Source organism: Mytilus edulis, chromosome 11 (genome assembly GCF_963676685.1).
Source record: "Mytilus edulis chromosome 11, xbMytEdul2.2, whole genome shotgun sequence".
Taxonomy (NCBI): domain Eukaryota; kingdom Metazoa; phylum Mollusca; class Bivalvia; order Mytilida; family Mytilidae; genus Mytilus; species Mytilus edulis.
In genome coordinates this window covers 80,160,873-80,183,048 of record NC_092354.1, presented here as the reverse complement: position 1 = coordinate 80,183,048, position 22,176 = coordinate 80,160,873, and the positions used below count along the sequence as shown (strand labels likewise).

The window sequence follows — 22,176 nt, the reverse complement described above, 5'->3', positions numbered from 1 at the left end:
ACCTAGTTGCATTGACCTTAAAACCGGAAGTTGACATTTTGCAGACGATCATGGCTGGCAATGCAGGAGAAGGAAATTCGTTTGCTCGGCAATCTAAGTTTCCTACAATTACGCCTAGAAAATCGGACAGAGGGGTAAAATCAGGCGCAGAAATGATGGATATTTTAGTTGATGACATTATGCGGTATGAAAGTTTAGCCGAAATGGATAAAATGATGGTATTGGAAGCCTTGATTCATGGCGACAAAGTTGAAAACACTGATAATGTCGTAAAACTTGTAGAATTAAAGGTCATGCCTATCACGGAAGTTCCAGTTAGCGATGCACAGGAGGTGGTAGCTACGGAAGAGGAAGAAGTCCTGCCACAAGTGTCAAATACACGCTATAAATCAGTTACTTTGGAGGATACTGACAAATTCCTCCAAAACAACAAAAACAAAAATACCACCTACAAAACAAACTCTGACTTGAAGATGTTTTATGACTGGTGTAGATCAAATGGAAATTTAAGATTGGTTGAAGATGTTCCAGCAGAGGAGCTTGATGTGTTGCTATCTCGTTTTTATATAGGTATTTATTGTTTTATTCAAACGTACACATTTAATAAACATGTCATTAAACAGTAAAATGCATGATATTTTCAGCCCCACCGTCGTGGCAGTCAAAAATAATAATCCCTATCTCTTTAATAATTTATAACTTGTTCTCCTCTTGAATATACCTGATATTTGTTTACTGGATTTAACATCCATAATCAACAGGCAAAAAAAATATCAAATAACTAAATGTGTTGAACCCAAATTGTATGTAACTACATGTACATGTACCTCTTTTTTTTATGTAAGCATGATTGTACAAAAAAAAGATCCATGTGATTTTTTTTATTTTAGGAGTTCGAAGAAAAGATGGAGAGGAGTTTGAGCCTGGGACTCTAACTGGTGTCCAAAATAGTATAGATCGGCATCTAAAAGACAATAAGAGCATGATCGACTTTAAGAAAGACAAATTATTTGACCACTCAAGAAAAATATTGGAAACTAAACGTAAGGAGTTAAAAGGCCAGGGTAAAGGCAACAAAAAGAACAGAGCAGAAGCAGTTGAGCCTGAAGACGTGAAATTGTTGTACAATAAACAGATACTTGGAGCTGATATGTCTATAATGTCATTCTAAATTTTGTTTTGTTTTAGTTTGGATGTTAGATATATTTTTTGTATGATAAACGTTCCTAATTTTACTCCTAACTGAATCTTAAGTTCCCTCATGGATGGATAAGAATTTGAATTGTGATCTCGCCACATTTTATTTTTATATAGAAATGTAGTTAAAACATTGATGAAGTCGGCCTAAAAAAAATCAATCATTATCATGTATGGTTGTTTTGCTGTAACATTTATAAAGTAAGAAAAGTACATGGAATAACATTTTTTTTTACTGATTTATGTGAATTGAATTTCCATTTAAAAAAAAAGCTGATATATGATATTTTTATATTCTGCACACATTTAAAAATGTCTCTCAAACTGTTGATTAAATTTTGTTATTATAACATGTTCATTACACACTCCTAAAATTTACATATTTGTACTATTTTTCTATTTTTAGCTAATCCAACATCCTTGTTGAATACTGTCTGGTTTAATAATGGAGTTTTCTTCGCATTCCGTGGACGACAAGAACATTCAACCTTACTACTAGGTGATCTTGAGATAAAAAAAAATGCAAAAGGCTTAGAATTTGTTGAATTTAATGGTAAGATATTATATTGATATTTATATTAGGCCAAACAAAAAAGTATGTGTGTTTACTGTTACATGCTGAAAAAATAGGGTATGTAGGTAAGGTATTTTTTTTACATTGAGTCTATGGGAGCAACATTGTGACTTTAACAGTGCTTAATCAAAAATAGTCAAACAAAATTTAGGGAAAGGGTACAGTAAACACATATTTTTTTTTTGTCTTATGGTTAAGAAACTATAATCTCTAATCGCCACAAATCCGAAACATACACAAGACAAAAATTACAGAAAAGGATCATTGACTTTATTGCAGTTCCATATCTTGAAAGTTGAGGTTATATGTTATACCGAAAAATAGATTTCTCACCGTAATTTTTTTGCAATTTTAAAACAGACCCTATAACCGGGCGGTCTATTTGATATTAGGTTATTGAAGACAAATTGAAACTGATTGCTGGTATATTTTTATTTATTTTTTTTGTTTTATTAGGCATGTTAGGTTTGCATAACTTCAACATTGTTTTCGGGTCATTTTAATCTGCATATTTTGATGTGAACAAATGATAAAAGCTATATTGCAACTATCAATAACTGTTTTGCATTGAAATTTATTTTATTTCAGAAAGAACAACAAAAACCCGCACCGGAGCAAAGGCTGGAGATGAAAGACCTGTGGCCCCAAAAATGTTTGCACAAGAAGATAATGATAATTGCCCTATAAGGTTATTAAAACTGTACTTGTCAAAGCGTCCATCAGATTTGAAAAATGACCCAAACTCAAGATTCTATTTACGACCACTTGTCAATGTTAATGTGGATACTGAAGTTTGGTACATCCATCAACCATTAGGAAAAAGCAAGTTGGGGGAAATGATGAAAATGATGGCTAATCAGGCTCAATTGTCTGGTAGAAAAGTAAACCACTCAACAAGGAAAACATTTGCCTCTTCGTTACTGCAGTCGGAACGGCCAATTACAGAAGTGGCACAGTTAGGAGGATGGAAAAGTGTTTCTACCCTCACTCATTACAACACTCCTTCTATTAAACAACAAAATATGGCTTCCAACATCATAGCACACACTGCTATTCCAGATTTGAATGAAGATACAAACAGTATAAATGAACACTCATCAAATATAGAAAATGCTGATGTTACATGTAATACTGCTGTCAGAGATGAAAGCTTTAATATAACTGATGATATTACAGTTGAGAGGTACTGTACACCTTCACAGCTCCACAGTTTTAACTCTAACACATTAGCAGTAAAAAATCGACAGGAAACAAACCCATTTAATATTCTTTGTGGTGCATCTGTAACTGGTGGAACTGTAAACATTAACATTTTTTCCGGAAAAAAATAATTTGAGTCATCACAGGAATAGACATTTTCAAACCAACTTTACTATTGTTAATGTTATATTAAATTTAGTTATGTTTTAAAAATAATATAATTACAAGACTTTTTTTTGTATTTTATTTAATTTAGTGACCAGCAACCAACATTAGAGGAACCATATATAGAAATCACTGTTCACTTCTTATCAACACACAACTTCTGTCAATCTAATATCTTAGATATTTGGTATATAAAAAGATTTATTATGGTGAAGTACAAAGTATTTTTTTTCAAAATTAAACTGTCATTAAAAAAGAAGAGAGTACATCAAGTTGGCAGTAACACATACACTTTTGTTCAGTTGGTTAATAAATGTATTAAGAAATGGGTGTTTTTATAATGGCCCTGTTATATGTCCTCGGTCAGTAATAATGGCATCGGAAGTCTGTAATGGCCCTCGGCGTTGCCTCGGGCCATTACAGACTTCCTCGACCATTATTACAAACCTTGGACATATAACAGGGCCACTATAAAACACCCATTCATTAATACTATAGTACAATGAACTTCATAAAATCAACTGTTTTCGTATTTTGAGTCTTGAGAACTTATCTTTGTAAAGTATTCAACTGTTAAATATGTATATGTATGTATTAATTTGCATACAGGTCGATTTATATACGACACAAGACAGTTGTTGATTACATTTTCTCAAATTTGGCTTCATAATAAATGTGAAAAAGCCCGATAATTTCAAGTGACCACGACACGTATCAAGTGTGTGTTCTCTCTGTCGTTTCTTTTATATTTGTATTCTTCCATCCATTGGAATTTAAATGCATTTTTCTTTTAAATCAGGAATGAAAGGTATAAATTACATTTAATAACAGTAACTTTTCTCTGTCTTAGAAACTGTGCTGCTTTATAGCTTGGTCCGATAGAAACGTGCATAATTTGTAGTTTTCGTATATTGAAGTAAAAAAAATTGAAAATAATGAATCGTATTGTGAATCATATAAAAAAACGGGAAACATATTTTGGTTACAGCAACACATGACTACTCTGTCACAGTTTTTGCTTGAATCGTTAAATTTAAAACCACAAAAGTGCATGATTATTCATCATTTATCATTGGTTTATTACAATGCATGGTCATTTTTTTCCAAACATTGGTGGTATAAATAGAGCTGTTTAAAGACGATCAAATCAGGTTGAATAAATCCAAAGTAAGTAACCATGGGAGTTTTAACTATACTGTTGGTAGCTGTTGTTGGAACTGTCTACGGATATGGCTATGGAGGCAGCTATGGTGGTGGTAGAGGCGGAGGTGGAGGTGGAGATTTCGTTGCTCTAGGTGGAGGTGGCGGTGGCGGAGGAGGAGTTCTTGGTGGCGGAGGTGTAGATGGAGGTATAATTGGAGGTGGCGCAGGAGGAGGCGGTGCCAGAGGTTTAATAGGAGGTGGAGGTGTTGCTGGAGGTTTAATCGGAGGAGGTTAGTGAATGTTAATATTGGGTTCATTATCAGTGACATTCAAAAAGTTCCTAACGCTTAGTTGACCTTAAATATATTTGTAAACTTTGTTAATTTCTTCTTTTTTAATTTATCTACTCAACTGTTCAGGTCGTATATGCCTTTCTCACTATCAAATTCTGCACTGTTGACTAACAGTTTTTGCATCAATTGCATTTAAATATTGGTGGATAGTTTTCTGATTGGGAATTATACACTGTTTAACATCAATATGTTCTGTAATATTTGGTCTAAACTAAATTTAACACACATACCATAAGTGCAACTATTAAAATTCATTCAAATTATTCTGGGCGTTTGAAACAAAAAATATGCAAGCTATTTTGACTAATTATTTAAAGTGAATGTATACTGTTACATGTATATTATAAATAGTTTGTTTTTTAATAGAACAATTTGGTACATAAGTTTTAAGTATTTTGTTGTATGAATTCCCTTATACAAACTGAACATTGATACAAAATAATGTTTGTTACATAATAGCTGGTCGTTGGTGGTGTACCTGCCGTCCAGGTCTTTGCCGTAAAGGGGAGCTTACTTTGGACAAAAAATGCAGACTGTCACCATTGTTTCCATTGCAATGGAATACCTGTTGTCAATGGTTCCCATGGTGGGTAACCAGCCGTAACTACGGTGGTGGCATCGGAGGTGGCATTGGTGGTGGCATCGGTGGAGGAATCGGCGGTGGAATCGGCGGTGGAATTGGCGGTGGAATCGGTGGGGGAGTTGTAGTAGGAGGTGGAATAGGAGGAGGATTAGGAGGAGGATTAGGCGGTGGATTAGGAGGTGGATTAGGCGGAGGATTAGGCGGAGCATTAGGCGGTGGATATGGCGGAGGATATGGCGGTGGATATGGCGGAGGATATGGCGGAGGAAAAAAGTCATATTAATCTGAATGGTTTGTAAAATCTTTTTTTTTATACTTTATTCCTTGAATTTTTGTTGTATGTTTCACAAATCCAAATATTGTATATGTATTTAATCTCTATTATTTGATGTTTATTTTATTTATAACTATAACCATGAGAATTCGGATTCGATATTATTCATTGACATGCCTATTACTCGTAACACTACGAAGATGAATATACGGGATTTTGCAAAAAGATATTTGTCTATCAACCGTATCGGGTACAAGTCAAGTGGTAGTTTTATATACTATGCTGTACACCAAAAGACATCTTCTATGCTAAACACATAGAAATGATGCACTAGTAACGTCAGTTACACTGTCGAAATAACTGTACTATTTGCCATATTTCTCATATCGAAACAACAGTGAATAAATTTAATAATCTTTGACGATTTTGTAAACCATGTATTGTAAACCTGTCAAATAATTGAAAGATGCCTTAATTAAATTGTATGCATACCCCTCAAATTAGTACTATCTTTAAAATGTTACAACGAGTATCTACACCATATACATAGTACGTCATCTAGATTGTTTTGTGTTTCTTGTACTATGTATGTATACATTGAAAAAAATAAAAACACAAAAATACTAAACTCCGAGGAAAATCCAAAAAGGAAAGTCAAAAATCAAAAGGCAAAATCAAAAGTCCAAACACATCTAACGAATGGATAACGACTATCATATTCCTGACTTGGTACAGGCATTTTCTAATGTAGAAAATGGTGGATTGAACCTGGTTTTATAGCTAGCTAAACCACTCACTTATGAAGTCATACTGCCAATGTTTATCAAATCAAGATTAACGTTTTGAATTTTAAGGAGATTGGTTTGATAACGGTAATACGAATATTTTTTTTTACATTTACATAATAACACTTCCATTTGTAATTGTACTGTGGTGTTAAAATGTTGGGCTGCATTAAAAACTATTTTTCATCCCGATAAAATTACAAAAAAAGCAATTTTTGTTTTATAATTACATCTTTTATGGTAATAAAGCCATGAACAAAAAGTAATATCAAGTTTATCTTTTAATTATCTGTGCACTTTTATGATGAACATGTATTATAGCGAATGTAAAATCTTCATGTTGATATGAAGATTATTCTTTGAATTACGAGCAATTGTTGTTAGGCAATCAAACAAACAGAATATCGTGAAACACATATTTAATGTTATTATCATTGAATTATGTTGATTTATTCCAAATTACTTAAATTCACCTGCTATACACTTTTAATATTTTGTAGATGTGCAGAAAAGAAATGGGAAACAATACTACATTGTATAGGATGGAATAAGAATTTGCAATTAAAATATATTTGCTTATATTACTATTTTTTGTGTTCATTTCACTTCTACGATACATTAAAAAAACATTTGTAGCAACTGTTTATCTTGCATCATATATAGTGGTAGGCCATTTAGATTTATTTTAATGGGTGACCACTTTGTTTGAACAACATATATACGTCACATGTGTATTATAATCAAATGTATATAACTGATATTAGTCATCATCGAATACAATTAAAAAGGTTAAAAATAGTCCGATAGATATTTTTTTCTATTTGTTGGTTTTGATAAAAAATCTCTGGTCAATATGATTACATTTGATGCCACTTCATATAATTAAGAGGTATAGCTAGCTATAAATCCAGGTTTAATCCAACATTTTCTACAAAAGAAAATGTCTATACAAAGTCAGGAATATGAAAGCTGTTATCTATTCGGTTAATATGATTGAGCGTTTGCTAATATTGTAGTTGTCGATTTCAATCACTTTAACCTTGTACACATTATGATGTATGGTGATGTATTAGTTGTCATTACTATCAATGACCATCCAGTGTAATAGATATTTAATTGTTTTCACTGCTAATGTACATGTTTTGTTTGATATAAAAGAGATGAATTGTGGTTTTAGTGGTGAAAGTGATTGAGTAAGACACTAAACCACACTAATAACATTAACGGTACCAATTTTTCTGCACCAGATGCGCATTTCGACAACACATGTCTCTTCAGTGATGCTCGTGGCCAAAATATATACTTAAATTAAGTTAAAGGTATATCACTTTCTTTAATCTCCTATAGGCGTATGCTGATTAAATGTGGTACGTTTTGAATAAAAGCATCATGGAGGAGCGCTCAAATAACGAATCTCAAGTTCCTTACTAAATCTAAAACAGGCGTTGGTGGGTTAAAGAGTGAATTGGATTATAGTCCCTAAACGCATGAAAACTTCGACAACTATTTCTGACAGACGTTAATCTGAATTCACTTTCTTCATACGCGCACAAACACAATTCGATAAGTACGGTCAAATAATTTGTTTCCATTCGGACAGCACCTTTTTCATATTTCTCTTGAAATAAAAATCCACCACTATGTTTTCGATTAAAACAATGCACTCTATGATATCTTCTTATTTTTTTTTCTAAATACAGTTACCAAACGACTTCATATGATAGCAACATGTAAGGACTGTTCACACATTTTTATTTGGTCAATATCTGTCAAATTCCCTGATTTTACTAAATTTATCATATTGAATTTATGTAGTATCACAACAAATATCTAATTAATAAAGAAAAAAAAAAGAGACAATACACGATGGTTGGAATGAACATATGTATCAACGTTTCGTGTGCTTGATCTGCTTACCCTTCCTGAGCACCTGAGATCACCCTTAGTTTTTGATGGGGTTCGTGGTGTTTATTCTTTAGTTTTTAATGTTGTGTCACGTGTACTATTGTTTGTTTGTTTGTCCTTTTGATTTTTAGCCATGACGTTGTCAGTTTATTTTCGATTTATGAGTTTGGCTGTCCCTCTGGTGTCTTTTGTCCCTCTTTTATAAATATATAACAAACACGTGCAAAAGTATTTTCTTTTAGGTCTGTTGAATAGGTTTCATTTTTTCCTTTAATCAACGTTTTTACTGTATAGAAATTATTATTTATAGATATAATCAGTCCACCGAATGATTAACCTTTCTTTTATTTCCATTTGCACAATGATTTTTCTTTTAATATCCGAACACTCTTAGTTGATAAACATCCATTACTAGCTATCAGGTAAATTAAAGGTCGCATGGTAAAGGATTTAATAATTATGTATTGGTCACATGGTAAAGGATTTAATAATTATGTATTGGTCACATGTACATGATTTATTAATCAGCGATGTATCAGACCTTACATTGACTAAATTAAAACAAACATGACTGTAAAAGAAAAGTTTGTTTGTTTTCTGTATCACTTTCATTAATGATTACAGATTTAAATAAATATCTATTTTTGTTATTTCTTATCTTATCTAATACCCTTTATAAATCAACATACAATAGAAATCTCTTGTTGAATATATCTCATCAGAACATTTTTTTCGAATAAACCAAAAAATGGATGTGACCAAATACGACAAAATTAGCAGATATAGGCCTTAGTACGGATTTCAACTTTAATAAAGACAAATATCGCCATTTGTACTGAGTTCTATGAAACTGTAAATGCAAAAATACATTCAGAGAGTGATGCAGTTTATCATTAGGACGTTCCGACTAATATTGACTAACTAGTATCCTTTTTAGAGTGTTTGTAAAATATGTGTGTCCAGTATAAACGAATCATTTGCATTGTCCTGCCTTTTGTGTTTTCAAAATAACCGTTTTGCAATTTTAACATTCTTTATCATAAAAAGTAAATCATATAAATGAACTCCGAGGAAAATTCAAAACGAAAAGTCCATAATATTTGTACTGTACTTTTCGATTTATGTGTTTAACTGTTCCTCTTGAATCTTTCGCCCCACTTTTAAAATTAAGAGAAGCTCAGTTTGTTTACTATAGTGTACTATAAGAGAATTTTAATGTATGTAACCTTGCTCTCAATTTTAAAAGAGGGACACAAGTTTCAAGAGGAACAGTGAAACACATCAATAGAAAATAAACTTACAACGCCATGGCTGAACATGAAAGAGACTAACAGACAAATTCACAAGAAACAACATCGCAAACTTAAGACTGAGCAACACGAGACCCACCAAAAACTACATGAACTAGATATATCCACATTTTTTTCCTCAAGAATAATTGATGGAATACCTTTATTTATCAACATCAAATTGCCAAAGAATTTGGAAAACAACTCCATTTTTTTCTAAAATAGAAATAAAAGACATTAACACATCTCATTTACTAAATATTCCTCTTTGTCACACTATTAACTAAGTAAATGTTATATAAATGGATAATAAAATTTGGTTTTAATTCAGAAGAATAGGTAAATGGTCACTTAATTAAACAACAGTTTCAAACTGTTTGGTTTTTGTCTCGAAGTTGAAAGGTTTTTAACTGTTTTAGAAAATTTACAACTCACACTTAAAAGTGATTTGAACATAAAATAACTCGATTATTACACGATCTAACATTGGATGGATATGCTGTGAATTATATTAAATTATTTTGAACAAATATGTGTCAAAAATTAATGCATCTTAGATTAAATATATCTTAAAGTATGTATTTTGTTTGATAGCGAGCCGTATTTATACTTAGGTGTCTGGTTTTCCATCATTGATGCTCTAATTGTATATACTGTGGAATGGTGTCCGTCTTCTCTTCTCGTCTTCTATTTACAATACGTTGTTGTTTGCTTCTTTTTTATTTTAGTTAGTGTTTGTTTGATTGTTTTTTTGTATATAGTTGTCTTATAGTAATTGATAATTCATTCTGTAATATAAGTTGACCAATTGAACAAAAATTATACCCGACCAAAGCAAATTAAAAACAAATATACTACAAAGCATGTTAATGCATTTCCTATTCATGTTAAAACTATTTAATTTACAATACAATTATATAATATAATTACAGAATGAAAAAAAACACATATACTTAAATATGGCATTTTTTTCCTAACTAGTTAGAGTACATAATCAAACTTTCAATATTCATCGCAAAGTTCTTCATACATGTTTGTATGACACGTTAGCTACTTAAAGATAATTTGCTGACTTTGTTTTACATACATTTTTTATTTAACCTTACGATAATGTATAACACTTAACGGTTTTTTACATGCAATTCTAAATAGAACATCTTAGTTGGTTCTAACTAGAGTTTACTGCGTATCACAATCCATTATAGTGTAAACACTGTCTCAGCCTAATTATAGCAATGTTGTTTGACATGTTCGAGTATAAAGTACATGTCCTTGTATTTGATTGAGTATACACATCATGTTCCAAAAGAATTTGAAAATAACACGTAATGAATGCAATATGCTGATCAAAGCATTTTTTTTATTTCCCTGCGAAAGGAACGCTCAGTGCAAAATAATTGTAAGCCAAGCTCAAAATAGTTGAAGGATATACGACCAACTGGACCTAACAACAACAAAATCAATTAAAACCTTATTATTCAAAATAATTTCAAAATTCGGAAACGGACAATTTAAAAAAAAGATGGGACAGTTATAATCCTGGTACTTTTGATAACTATTTAGAATGTCAGTATGAAGCTTTTTCTCATAATATATAACCAATATAATTTATAATGTATCTTTTAAAATATACAGTTATATACATGTGTATGAAATTGATGTATATAAAATAGTCTAGGTAAATATGTACATGGAAATATTTAACGGTGGTCATTATTGTGTCAACTCATAGCTTCGAATCAATGAAGCAAACCCGCCATGATATAGCAAAATTTATCGGCTGCAGAATTTAAATAAACAAGTCAAGTAACTTCAAACAACAGATCGGTATTTTAGTTTAAACATTTTTTTTTTCATACCAATGATTGTAAGTATAGGCATACAAACATTTTGTTATGGTCATAACAAAAATTGTTAGCAATGATAATTACCGAAGCTTCAAAGGCTGTAATTAGTCCACAATATAGCATCAATAGTGGTAATCCCATTTCAGAACAACATCTTCTGTATCGTTTAACAATATGAACGGTTATACACATAACTGATATGTCTTCATCAAACATGACTTTTTTTTTTTATTTGCAACAATTTTGTCGTAATCAATTTAAATCATTTTAACATTGTTTACATTAAGCAGTTTACCAGTACAGCAGTGATTTATTACTCTCCATTATTAATGAACATCCAATGTAAATTGATATCTAATGATTGAAATTGTCCTGAATTAGTTTTGCTTTATACCAGCATAATTTGATTTGTACAGTTAGCTGTCTTATTCCCCAATTCCTCTAGGTCTGTTGATTCCCTAATAATTTAATTTTGGATGTAACGTGTTTTCTGCTTGGCTGACGTTGTTGTGTTTATCATAGACTTAATTTTGTCATGTGACCGTGACGTCATCAACGTTTTTTTCATGGTTTACTCCGGTTTTATATGGAATTTATAATTAAATTAAAAAATGACAGCAACATTTTTTCTATCTATTCGAAATAACATAACATATGTGGTGCACATTTTAAAACCACACTCTACGCGGATTATTTAGTGTTCACCCCAATTTTTTATGTTAAATATAATCAATTGCACAGCCGTTCCTTAATTGTAGGTGGAACATTTTTATTAATCAACGTTTTTATTTTATACAAATAATTATTTGTGGTTCTAATCGGTAAACCGAAAGGTTAACGATTGTCTCAATTTCAATTTGGACAATCCTTTTCCTTTTGATATCCAAACACTCTTAGCTTATGAAAATTCATCACCAGCTATTGGGTTAAATTGAAGGGTACGGATTCAATAATTTGGTAGTATTCACTTGTACTTGATTTATTCATCAGCGATGTATCCGAGCTAATATTGACTAAATTGAAATACATATTACTGTAATAGCCAATTAATTGTAGCTGTTACTAATGATTGAAAATGAAAATAAATATCTCAGAACAGTTGTGCAATTTAAAACAAAACAAGCTTTTTTCAATGGTATAGTTCGGAAGCGTATAAGCGCCACATATTTTTTTTTTTTATTTTTCTTCCTTTAACACAAACCTTTTCGAAATAAAGCAAATATCCTGATTTCAATTATTCATTAAGTTTTGTATACATGTTCGCCTGTCATTCATTTTGGTTGTAATTAACTTGTAGATAAAAAAAAAACATAAAAACAAACTTACATACAAGGCCAAATCATTATAATAAATATGCACAGGAATAATGGTATACTTGAAGTGCAATTAGACATAAATTAAATGATTTGTGCATCAGAAAAGTATATATTTATAGTAGAAAAGGCGCAAAAATAAGATTTGTTTTTATTTGGTGTTTGCTAGCTTATTTTTAGTATACCTTTGTCTTTTTGTAATCGAAACACAGTATGGTTTGAATGTACTACATATATCTTTGAAGCATTATCTGGTCATTCTTATAAATAACTGTTTACAAAATTTGAATTGATTTAAAATACAAAAAAAAATATCTTTCGGGGTTGTGTCCTCTCAACGTTTTACCTTATTTGGTCATTTTAAATTTCTGACTTGATGTTACTTGAGTATTTTGCAATCACAAGGAAGTTTTTAAACCAAGAGTTCCTAATGTGAAGTTGAAATCATCCATTCGTAAATTTTACGAACGTCTTCACGAGTTCGTTCATCGTTTTGAAATATCCGTTTCAAAGATGATATCAGATATTTGACCATTTACCGGATTTATAATAACATAAGCATCACGATTGGCGCCACATGTAGAAGCCTGATCTGGAAACCATTCCGTAGTATCAGTTTTGTGTTTGGTTTGTGTTGCTTAGTCTTTATTTGTCTACGTTGTGTTTATTTGTACTTTTGTGTGTCTGTCGGTCTTTTTCTTCTATAGCCATGGCGTTGTCATCTCTGAGTTTGCATATCACTCTGGTATCGGTTGTCCTTCTTTTGCAGATGAACTGGCTTCTAGCTAACACAGTATGAATCCTGGTATCTTTGTTATGGTTTTTAACCATCAATGGCACTACTGTCATTATCAATGTTGAGGGTATAAACCTTATACAAAAATAACTATTCAAATGTCATGTATAAGTTCTTAGTGCATAAAATGTAACAACTGTCGAATGTCACCTTTAATTGTGTGTTTGTTCTCTATTAAATTAACTGATAATGTCAGAAAAATATCATGTTCCTTGTTTAGTTACTAAAAACGTGTGTCATCAACAAAAATAATAGTTGTTGTTGGACGAATTTTTGGAGTGGTGAAAGTCATAACAGTCATATATTTGAATACTTTTCTTTTACTAAATCTGTTAATTTAACAGAAATATAAATAAAACAATACAAAAATGAAGCGGTATACTACTGTTGCCTTTATGTAAAATATGACAAAAGATGAACTCAAACACATCAATCGAATGGAAGAAAACTGTCATATTCCTGACTAAGTACGGACATTTTGTTCTTGTTGAAAATAATAGATTACTTCTTTAATGCCTAGCAAATCTTATTCGTATGACAGTCGTATTATGTGTTCATTATATTGGCATACAATTTTGAATGGAAATGAGGCATGTGTCAAAGAGACAACAACCCGACTATAGAGCAGACAACAGCCGACGGCCACCAATGAGTCTTCAATGCAACAAGAAACTCCATCACCCGGAGGCATCCGTCAGCTGGCTCATAAACGAATATGTACACTAGTGATAATGGACGTCATACTTAACTTCAAATTATGAACAAGAAACAAAAATTAAAAACAAAAACAAGACTAACAAGGGATAGAGATTCCTGGATTGGGACAGGAGCAAAAATGCGGCGCGTTTAGACATGTTTTTTGATATACCAGTCCTTTCCCTATACCTCAAGCCAATTTAGAAAAAAAACTGCATAACACTACGACATACATAATAGGTACAAAATTGATTATGTACTAAAACGATATTGCAGAGAAAAAGGCTAAAAGATCATATTTTCCTTATCACTTGAATGACTATTAAAAAGGTGCAATACTATTCAAGTTCTCCTCTAGGTTACACAGAACGAGTTCACTGCAGTTTGAAGAATCGATCTAATTCTTTTTTTCTCTCATTGTTTGCAAGCATAATTGATGAGATACCATAATGAATGACAAATAAACAAATAAAACGTTCTTTCTGATTTGATACTACATTTAAAATGACTTTTCTCTTTATTTATTCTTCCGTGAAACCAACCTTGTCATTTTGTGTACCAGATGTACCAGTAGTAATGCACTAGTCAAATAGATCAAAAGGACTAAACAGTGCGAGTTTGAAAACATTAAGAACACATAGTTCGTCAAAGTTCAGCATAATGCATATACGATGATCTAGTCATAGCCTAAAGAGTCTATAATACTTAAAATCCTTCAGGAGCACATGCGATAACTCGTAGGTTTTAATGGTTTCGTTTAGTCTTTTTTTCTATGTTATGTTTTTTTTATCTTTTGTTTGTCTGTTTGTCTGTTTCTATTGTTGCCATTGCATTTTCAGCTAATTTTCTAATTATGAGTTTGAATGTCCAACTGGTATCTTTTGCCCCTCCTTTTAAGATTTTCTGTGGAATTGATATGTCTGTCATATCAATGCTCCCGCTATTTTGGAAACACCATCACGCTTTGAACACTAACAAAACATTTAAAACATCTCATTTAATATATTCTATCTTCATATTCAAAGAGAGTCTAAACATGATATGAGTAAATGTTAACTAATCGGATAATACTATGTAATTTATCTCATTGAATATATTCTCTTCATAATGAAAGAGGGCCTGAACTTACATTAATGATTGCATAATAAAATGTAGTTTGGTTGCAGATGTTGATCCATAAGAACAAAAATGTCTTAATTATATAGCATTTGCAAACTGTTCGCTTGTTGTGTCGAATAAGAAACGTTTGTACCTATTTAAGAAAATTTACAAGACTTTCTAAAATACGTTTGTAACTTATGATAATGGATACTGTGGATTCACTTATTGTCGTAGGTACCAACTTTCGTGGATTAAGGAAAACTTACATGTCCTTGGATATTTAATTTCGTGGTTTTGCCAAAGTTTGCATACAAGCCTATAGGAAATTTGTCTTTCGGTGAACACTTAATGGTGTGGTTCACCTTTATCAACGAAATCCACGAAAATTGGTATCCAACGAATAATAATGAATCTACAGTAACTAGATAATTTCATTATCTAACATTTTTTGTTGGATGTGCTTCGAATCGCGGTATATTGAACAACTATGTGTCAATAATAAATGCAAATTAAATTTAAATAAAGATTCAGGTATGCAGTTAAATATTTGACATGCTGTGTTGCAGATGACTTAATTTTTGTAATGGGATTTTGGTCTTATAACTATGATTTTTTTATCGAAATATACAATTTGTTTTCTAGACACCAATTACAGCATTGCTCTCAGTCATCGAATTTTATGTTTACGCAGAGTGCACAATTGTTGCTTTAAGCACTTATTACAACATTTTAGATAATGGAATATTAAGTTTGAGTACGATAATTGTATCGGACCAGAAAACCTGGAATGCAATTCAATTGGTACATTGAGAACAACTAAATGTATTTGAAAATCATTTTTCTAAGACATATATATGTTACAGGCATTTTCTAAATTTAGGCATTTTTTTAAATGACTGAAATTTTTAGGCATTTTAGAACATGTTAAAGGCATTTTACAAAATGACTGTTGTAAAAATTTGTAAGGCATTTTACAAAATGCCTAAAAGACTAAAACTGAATGGAATGTACTCAAAATTTAACGACTGGAAATATCAAATAGATAATTTTATTTTACCATTACATATAGCATGCAATTTATACAGTTACAGTTTTATAATTGTAATTAAATCATTTACATTAACACCAAAGATGACAATTATTTGTTGCTACATCTAATGTTTCATTTTGGATGACATCGACTGTTACACATTTGTCCTGACTTTTTGCAAAGACAACGTTTCGTGTTACATCTAGTATTACCACAAGCACTACATCCACGTTTTGTGTAACCCTGACCATCACATAAAGAAACTTAACTGACAGCTTTTTTAAAGCTTATTTCATTATCATAATTTTCAGATTGAATAGCAATAAAGTTACTGTCAGACAGTTTAAACTGATTCCTGGTGTAAAGTCCACGTAGTATTCCATCTTTAATTCCCATTTGATAACCATGTTCTTTCCAGTAACAACAGCCATACAATCAACATGGGGAATTGCAACTAACACATTCGCTCCTACTTCCATCTCTGTCAAAATTATTTCTGATAGATTTCTCATCCTGACAGCTGATGTTGTCATGGATTATGATGCAAGCTTTTTTCATGTCTGATAACCTCTTCATTTGAACACAGATGACAAGTAATAGTATCAGACATGTTTTCTTTTGAACACAGCTCATGTATGTATTGTTGCACAAGTCGAACACTGGATATTCGAAAAACATGGATTTCCACACACGGCACACACATGAACATCTAGTTCTGTTTCCTGAAATTCGGATAGATTCAAGGCTGCATTAAGCTGGCTAACCTCGTCATGCTCGTTAGGCTTATCAGAGCTTAACTCATTTGGCTTGCCATTGTTTGTCTCATCTGGCTTATCAGAGCTTTGAAAATGCTGAATCAGATCTTCCTCAGTCTGTAAAGGCCCAAGAATATCTTGAGGTAGTGATGATGACAATAGTCTTTAATTACCATCACAGCCAAACATTGCCTTCATATATTTCATAATTACACAATTTGCCTGAAATTATTTAACAGACCAGGCAATTTGAGAAATTTTTATTAAAAATTTCAGGCATTTTACAAAATGACTAGGTTTTTTTACGCATTTTGTCAAATGCCTGTCAACTTTAGGCATTTTAGAAAATGCCTAAAAATTCAATCATTTTACAAAATGCCTTAATTTAGAAAATGCCTGTAACATATACACTCCCTATGTATCATCGACATGGTTGTTTTTTTTAAAGAATTATGAATGTGGTAGAATTTGAATAGATGTTTTAATCTGTCATCTTTAAATAAACACAATTAAATGAAAAAATAAAACGCACAACATTCATATTATGATTGGTGAGAAATAGTTACCACATAGTGTTAGAAAATTATGGAATTTATTTACCTTGGTCATTAAGGTAGCACAATACAAAGATTTTATTACTCCAACTCCCAAGTTTTAAAATGCTGTAACTTTCTGAATAATGCTTGAAAATTTATAAAAGTGGTAGTTTTGGATAGCTAACAGATAACTCCTTAAAAAAATGCAATGTTAGTATTATGCAACAGTTATGTAACAGCTATGGTCATTATCTACAAAAGGATGTCTCAGATTTCAGATAGAATGTATAGAACAAATTTTACACCTAATTAAACATTATCTTCTTTCATGTGGTTAGGACGTTTACACTAATTAGAGATTTATCAGAGAATGGAATACAATAGAGACAATCTGAGACACCAATTTTGAAGCCCATTAGGTGTTGATTAAGATTTCGTTAAAATTTTCTGTATAGTTAAAGAGATTATAGAGCTAAATTCATTCAAGTGAACTTACCCAGATTTTGCCACTAATTACATAATAATTGATTACATAATGATTGCATAATAAAAATATTGCATTCATTTAAAAGATTAATCTTTTATCTATCTATATATACCTCTTTTATTATTCTATATGCATTCATAAGAAAGTTACAGCATTTCAAAGGTTAGTGATTGGAAGTAACAAATCTTTGTATTGTGCTACCTTAAATGATTTTCCTTTCTATCTTACCTATTTCTGTTTTCCCATTGCAATCAAAATGCGTTCTTTTTCTAAATCAGGAATAAAATTTATGCAATGCATCTTATTCAAATTAACTTTTCTTTGTCTAATAAACTGTGCTATTTTGTAGCTTGGTCCGATAAAACCGTTCACAATTGGTAGTTGTCGTCTATTATAAAAAAAATGCGTAAAATGAATCGTATTGTGCATCATCAAAAAAACGGGAAATATATTTTGATTACACGGCAATACATGACTACTCCGTCACATTTTTTGCTTTAATCATCGACTTTAAAACCACTAACATAACAAAAATGCATAATTATTCATCGTTTATCATTGGTTTATTACAATGCATGGTCATTTTTTTCCAAACATTGGTGGTATAAATAAAACTGTTCAAAGACGTATCATATCAGGTTGAATAAATCCAAAGTGAGTAACCATGGGAGTTTTAACTATACTGTTGGTAGCTGTTGTTGGAACTGTCTACGGATATGGCTATGGAGGCAGTTATGGCGGTGGTAGAGGCGGAGGTGGAGGTGGAAATTTCATTGCTCTAGGTGGAGGTGGTGGTGCTGGCGGCCTTATAGGAGGAGGAGGCGGTGCTGGAGGCCTCATTGGAGGAGGAGGTGTTGCTGGAGGCCTCATTGGAGGAGGAGGTGTTGCTGGAGGCCTTATTGGAGGAGGAGGTTAGTGAATGCTAATGCTGGGCTCTTTAGTCGATCATGTATATTATTGTTTGCAAAAAACTAAAGTAACACTATTTCTAAGTTAAGCTGACCTTAGGTCAATTTTAGTATTGTTTTCATGTTGTTTTTGGTGATATCTCTAATACCCAAATATGTGGTATTATGAGAGAAAAATCGGAAAAATTTATTTGAACGCATGCCAAATATAAAATTTTGATGTTTGTCGTTCATGCTAAATGAAATCATCAAACTAAAATTCTGTTAAATTTTTATCCTGAAAAAAGGAGTGCAGTGTGTATAAAATATTGTAGACTTATATTTAACATGTTTACTCAAATTTTAATGTTTCGAATTGTATTAAATTGTTTATGTCGGGCCATTTATAGCCGAATATATCATAAAGGTTTCTGTTTAGTACTGAAGGTTCCACGGTTACCTTAACTTACTTACACCTATTTCATTAAACATTAAGTGGAGACTTGTATCGTAGGCATTGATAAGACAATTCCTTATTTTTACATTGGTCTGCATAGTCATTATCATAGTTTCTGTCTGAGGCAAACATATAAGACATTATTTGCTACATCATAGCTGGACGTTGGTGGTGTACCTGCCGTCCCGGTCTTTGCCGTAAAGGGGAGCTTACTTTGGACAAAAAATGCAGACTAACACCATTGTTCCCATGGCAATGGAATACATGTTGCCAATGGTTCCCATGGTGGGTAACCAGCCGTAACTACGGAGGTGGAATTGGTGGTGGTATTGGCGGCGGTATTGGTGGTGGCATCGGTGGAGGAATCATCGGCGGTGGTGGCATCATCGGTGGTGGAATCGGTGGTGGATTAGGAGGTGGAATCGGTGGTGGATTAGGAGTAGGAATCGGTGGTGGATATGGTGGCGGATACGGCGGCGGATATGGCGGTGGAAAAAATGCATATTAAGCTGAATGGTATGTACAATTCAAATTATACATATACATATATGTGTTTTCATGTGTCACAGATATGAAGTTATTGTACACATGACAAGTCACGTACTAATATCTGATATTGTAGACTTATCTTAATCTATATTAAAGAGCGAAAGCAAATGTGCTGATAACTGTTTAGAATCGGAAGGTCAACATACAGCTTTTTTTCAAAACACATATAATAATGCTCATACAAGACTCTATTTATCATATCAGTCAAATATTTTCATTAACGCCTTTGATAACTTTAACGTATAGAAGTATAAGAAAAACAACCAGAAGCGCTCACAATGTGCCGTTGCATTTATATTACTTATGTCAAATCTTTCGAAAAATGTGACATGTGATGATCGTAATTATATGATTGTTAAATAAAGGCAACAGTAGTATACCGCTGTTCAAACTCATAAATCCATGGACAAAAAACAAAATCGGGGTAACAAACTAAAACTGACGGAAACGCATAAATATAAGAGGAGAGTTACAATGTAACTAACACTCATAGAAACGGACCAAGCATCAGACAAAATCCCACGAGAATAACAAATATAACATCAAAACCAAATACATGAATTTGGGATAGACAAGTACCGTTACACGTCTTATCGCAATGTCAATTTACACTAAAAAGTAACAGAAAACAAACGACGCAACGTTAAATTGTAACACACACAGAAACGAACTATAATATAACAATGGCCATATTCCTGGTGGGTTGAACCTGGTTTTGTGGCATGCCAAACCTCGCACTTTATTGGCAATGCTTAAATATAACATAAAAATGACAACATAATATTACAGGACTACAATACAAATAAATAGGAAAACGTATTAGACAAAGAAACACATGATTAATGAATAACAAAAAGCATCAGGTTTAAAATTTAATACGCCAAAAAACCGCGCCTCGTCCACACAAGACTCACCAGTGACGCCCAGATATAAAAGATCGAAAGCGAAAAAAAGTACAAAGTTGTACAGCACTGAAGAAAAGTTGTGTTTTTAACATCAAATGTTAAAATGACATGTGTTTTCTAGACAAGGACATAGTGTTTATATTTAGCTTGCACACGTTAAATTGATTTATTAAAATGTACAGAAATAAGAACTGCATCTTTCTCAGGGAAATTTTCTAGACGAAATTTTCTGTAAGTTATTATAAGAAATAAGCATGTCGTAGCGGAATATTTTCAGACTATGGTACGAAAACTATAAAAACATATACCTTGAGCAAAAAACAATAAAGACAATCACTATTGCAATTCTTGAGATCATTATCAACATGGTTAAGAAGTGCATTACCTTATGTAACGACATCATTTTACTTGTTTAAACGTTAGTTATTTCTTCTCTTTCTTTTATAGGACACCCAAATGAAGAATACAGTGCAAGGAATTTCTTCAATAAAATTTAGTTTGCATATTTAATTTTTTCAAGCTTGACCTGCATAATGGGTGTTATATTTTTTCACCAATTGCACGTATTATATTTATTTTTACTTTTGTTGATTTATAAATTTCCCACAGAGATTAAATGAAACTTCTTCCTTATGCACGAAATTTTCTTAACGTTCATCAGTTGTCGCTTTTATCTGACAGTTAGTTTGAAACTTCAAATAATGTCTCTAAGTATTAACTCGTTAACTTTTCCCCATCAAAACCGCTGTTACGACCCATTGTTATAGTCAATTAAACAATGAGGAACCCATGTAATAATTAATTATATTATATAATATTACGGGCTATGTTTTTCTATTTATATACTAGCAACAACAAGAAACGATACCGAGATTTTTATCAAAAATTTCCATTTTATTTTTCAACGATGTTATTTTAGTTTTGTATTTTGTGGAACAATAACATAAAAGAATACAAACTTAACAAATATAACATATCACAATCACATAATCTGTTTGAAGATGTCATTGTAAAAACCAAAAGCTGAAAAGTTAATATCGCGTATGGCCACTTCTTGCGTTTATAACAGCAGTCAATCTCTGACGCATAGATCTAATTAGCTGTTTGACTGACTCTGGTAGCTGATGATGTCTGCTTACACGTTTGTCAAGTTCATCCCATAAATGTTCAATGGGTGATAGATCTGGGAATAAGGCTTTATATTAAAGAATGTCAATGTTATTCTGCCAAAGATATTGTATGCATACACGTGCAACGTGGCACCTAGCATTGTCCTGTTGGACAGTATGCCGATTTCCATGCCTTGCAAGGCATTGTTGTACAATTGGACAGAGGTCACGATAACGAGC

General features: G+C 32.0%; 4 protein-coding genes across 4 annotated transcripts; all 4 read left to right on the top strand.

Moving 5' to 3' along the window:
* Positions 1-244: 244 nt before the first annotated feature.
* On the top strand, positions 245-1,329 carry LOC139494995 (uncharacterized protein KIAA1958-like). The gene is made up of 2 exons (XM_071283111.1): positions 245-570; positions 891-1,329. Exons 1-2 carry the CDS (start codon positions 294-296, stop codon positions 1,169-1,171), a joined length of 558 nt encoding a protein of 185 aa, XP_071139212.1. The 5' UTR covers positions 245-293; the 3' UTR covers positions 1,172-1,329.
* Positions 1,266-3,102, top strand: LOC139494640 (uncharacterized). Its single transcript, XM_071282800.1, has 3 exons — positions 1,266-1,284; positions 1,604-1,750; positions 2,360-3,102. The coding sequence occupies exons 1-3, from the start codon at positions 1,266-1,268 to the stop codon at positions 3,100-3,102; spliced, it is 909 nt and encodes a 302-aa protein (XP_071138901.1).
* Positions 3,103-4,270: 1,168 nt separating this feature from the next.
* Positions 4,271-6,855, top strand: LOC139496374 (acanthoscurrin-2-like). The gene is made up of 3 exons (XM_071284948.1): positions 4,271-4,569; positions 5,092-5,506; positions 6,775-6,855. Exons 1-2 carry the CDS (start codon positions 4,314-4,316, stop codon positions 5,496-5,498), a joined length of 663 nt encoding a protein of 220 aa, XP_071141049.1. The 5' UTR covers positions 4,271-4,313; the 3' UTR covers positions 5,499-5,506; positions 6,775-6,855.
* Positions 6,856-18,647: 11,792 nt separating this feature from the next.
* Positions 18,648-21,332, top strand: LOC139496375 (acanthoscurrin-2-like). The gene is made up of 3 exons (XM_071284949.1): positions 18,648-18,940; positions 19,532-19,889; positions 21,275-21,332. Exons 1-2 carry the CDS (start codon positions 18,694-18,696, stop codon positions 19,879-19,881), a joined length of 597 nt encoding a protein of 198 aa, XP_071141050.1. The 5' UTR covers positions 18,648-18,693; the 3' UTR covers positions 19,882-19,889; positions 21,275-21,332.
* Positions 21,333-22,176: the final 844 nt, after the last annotated feature.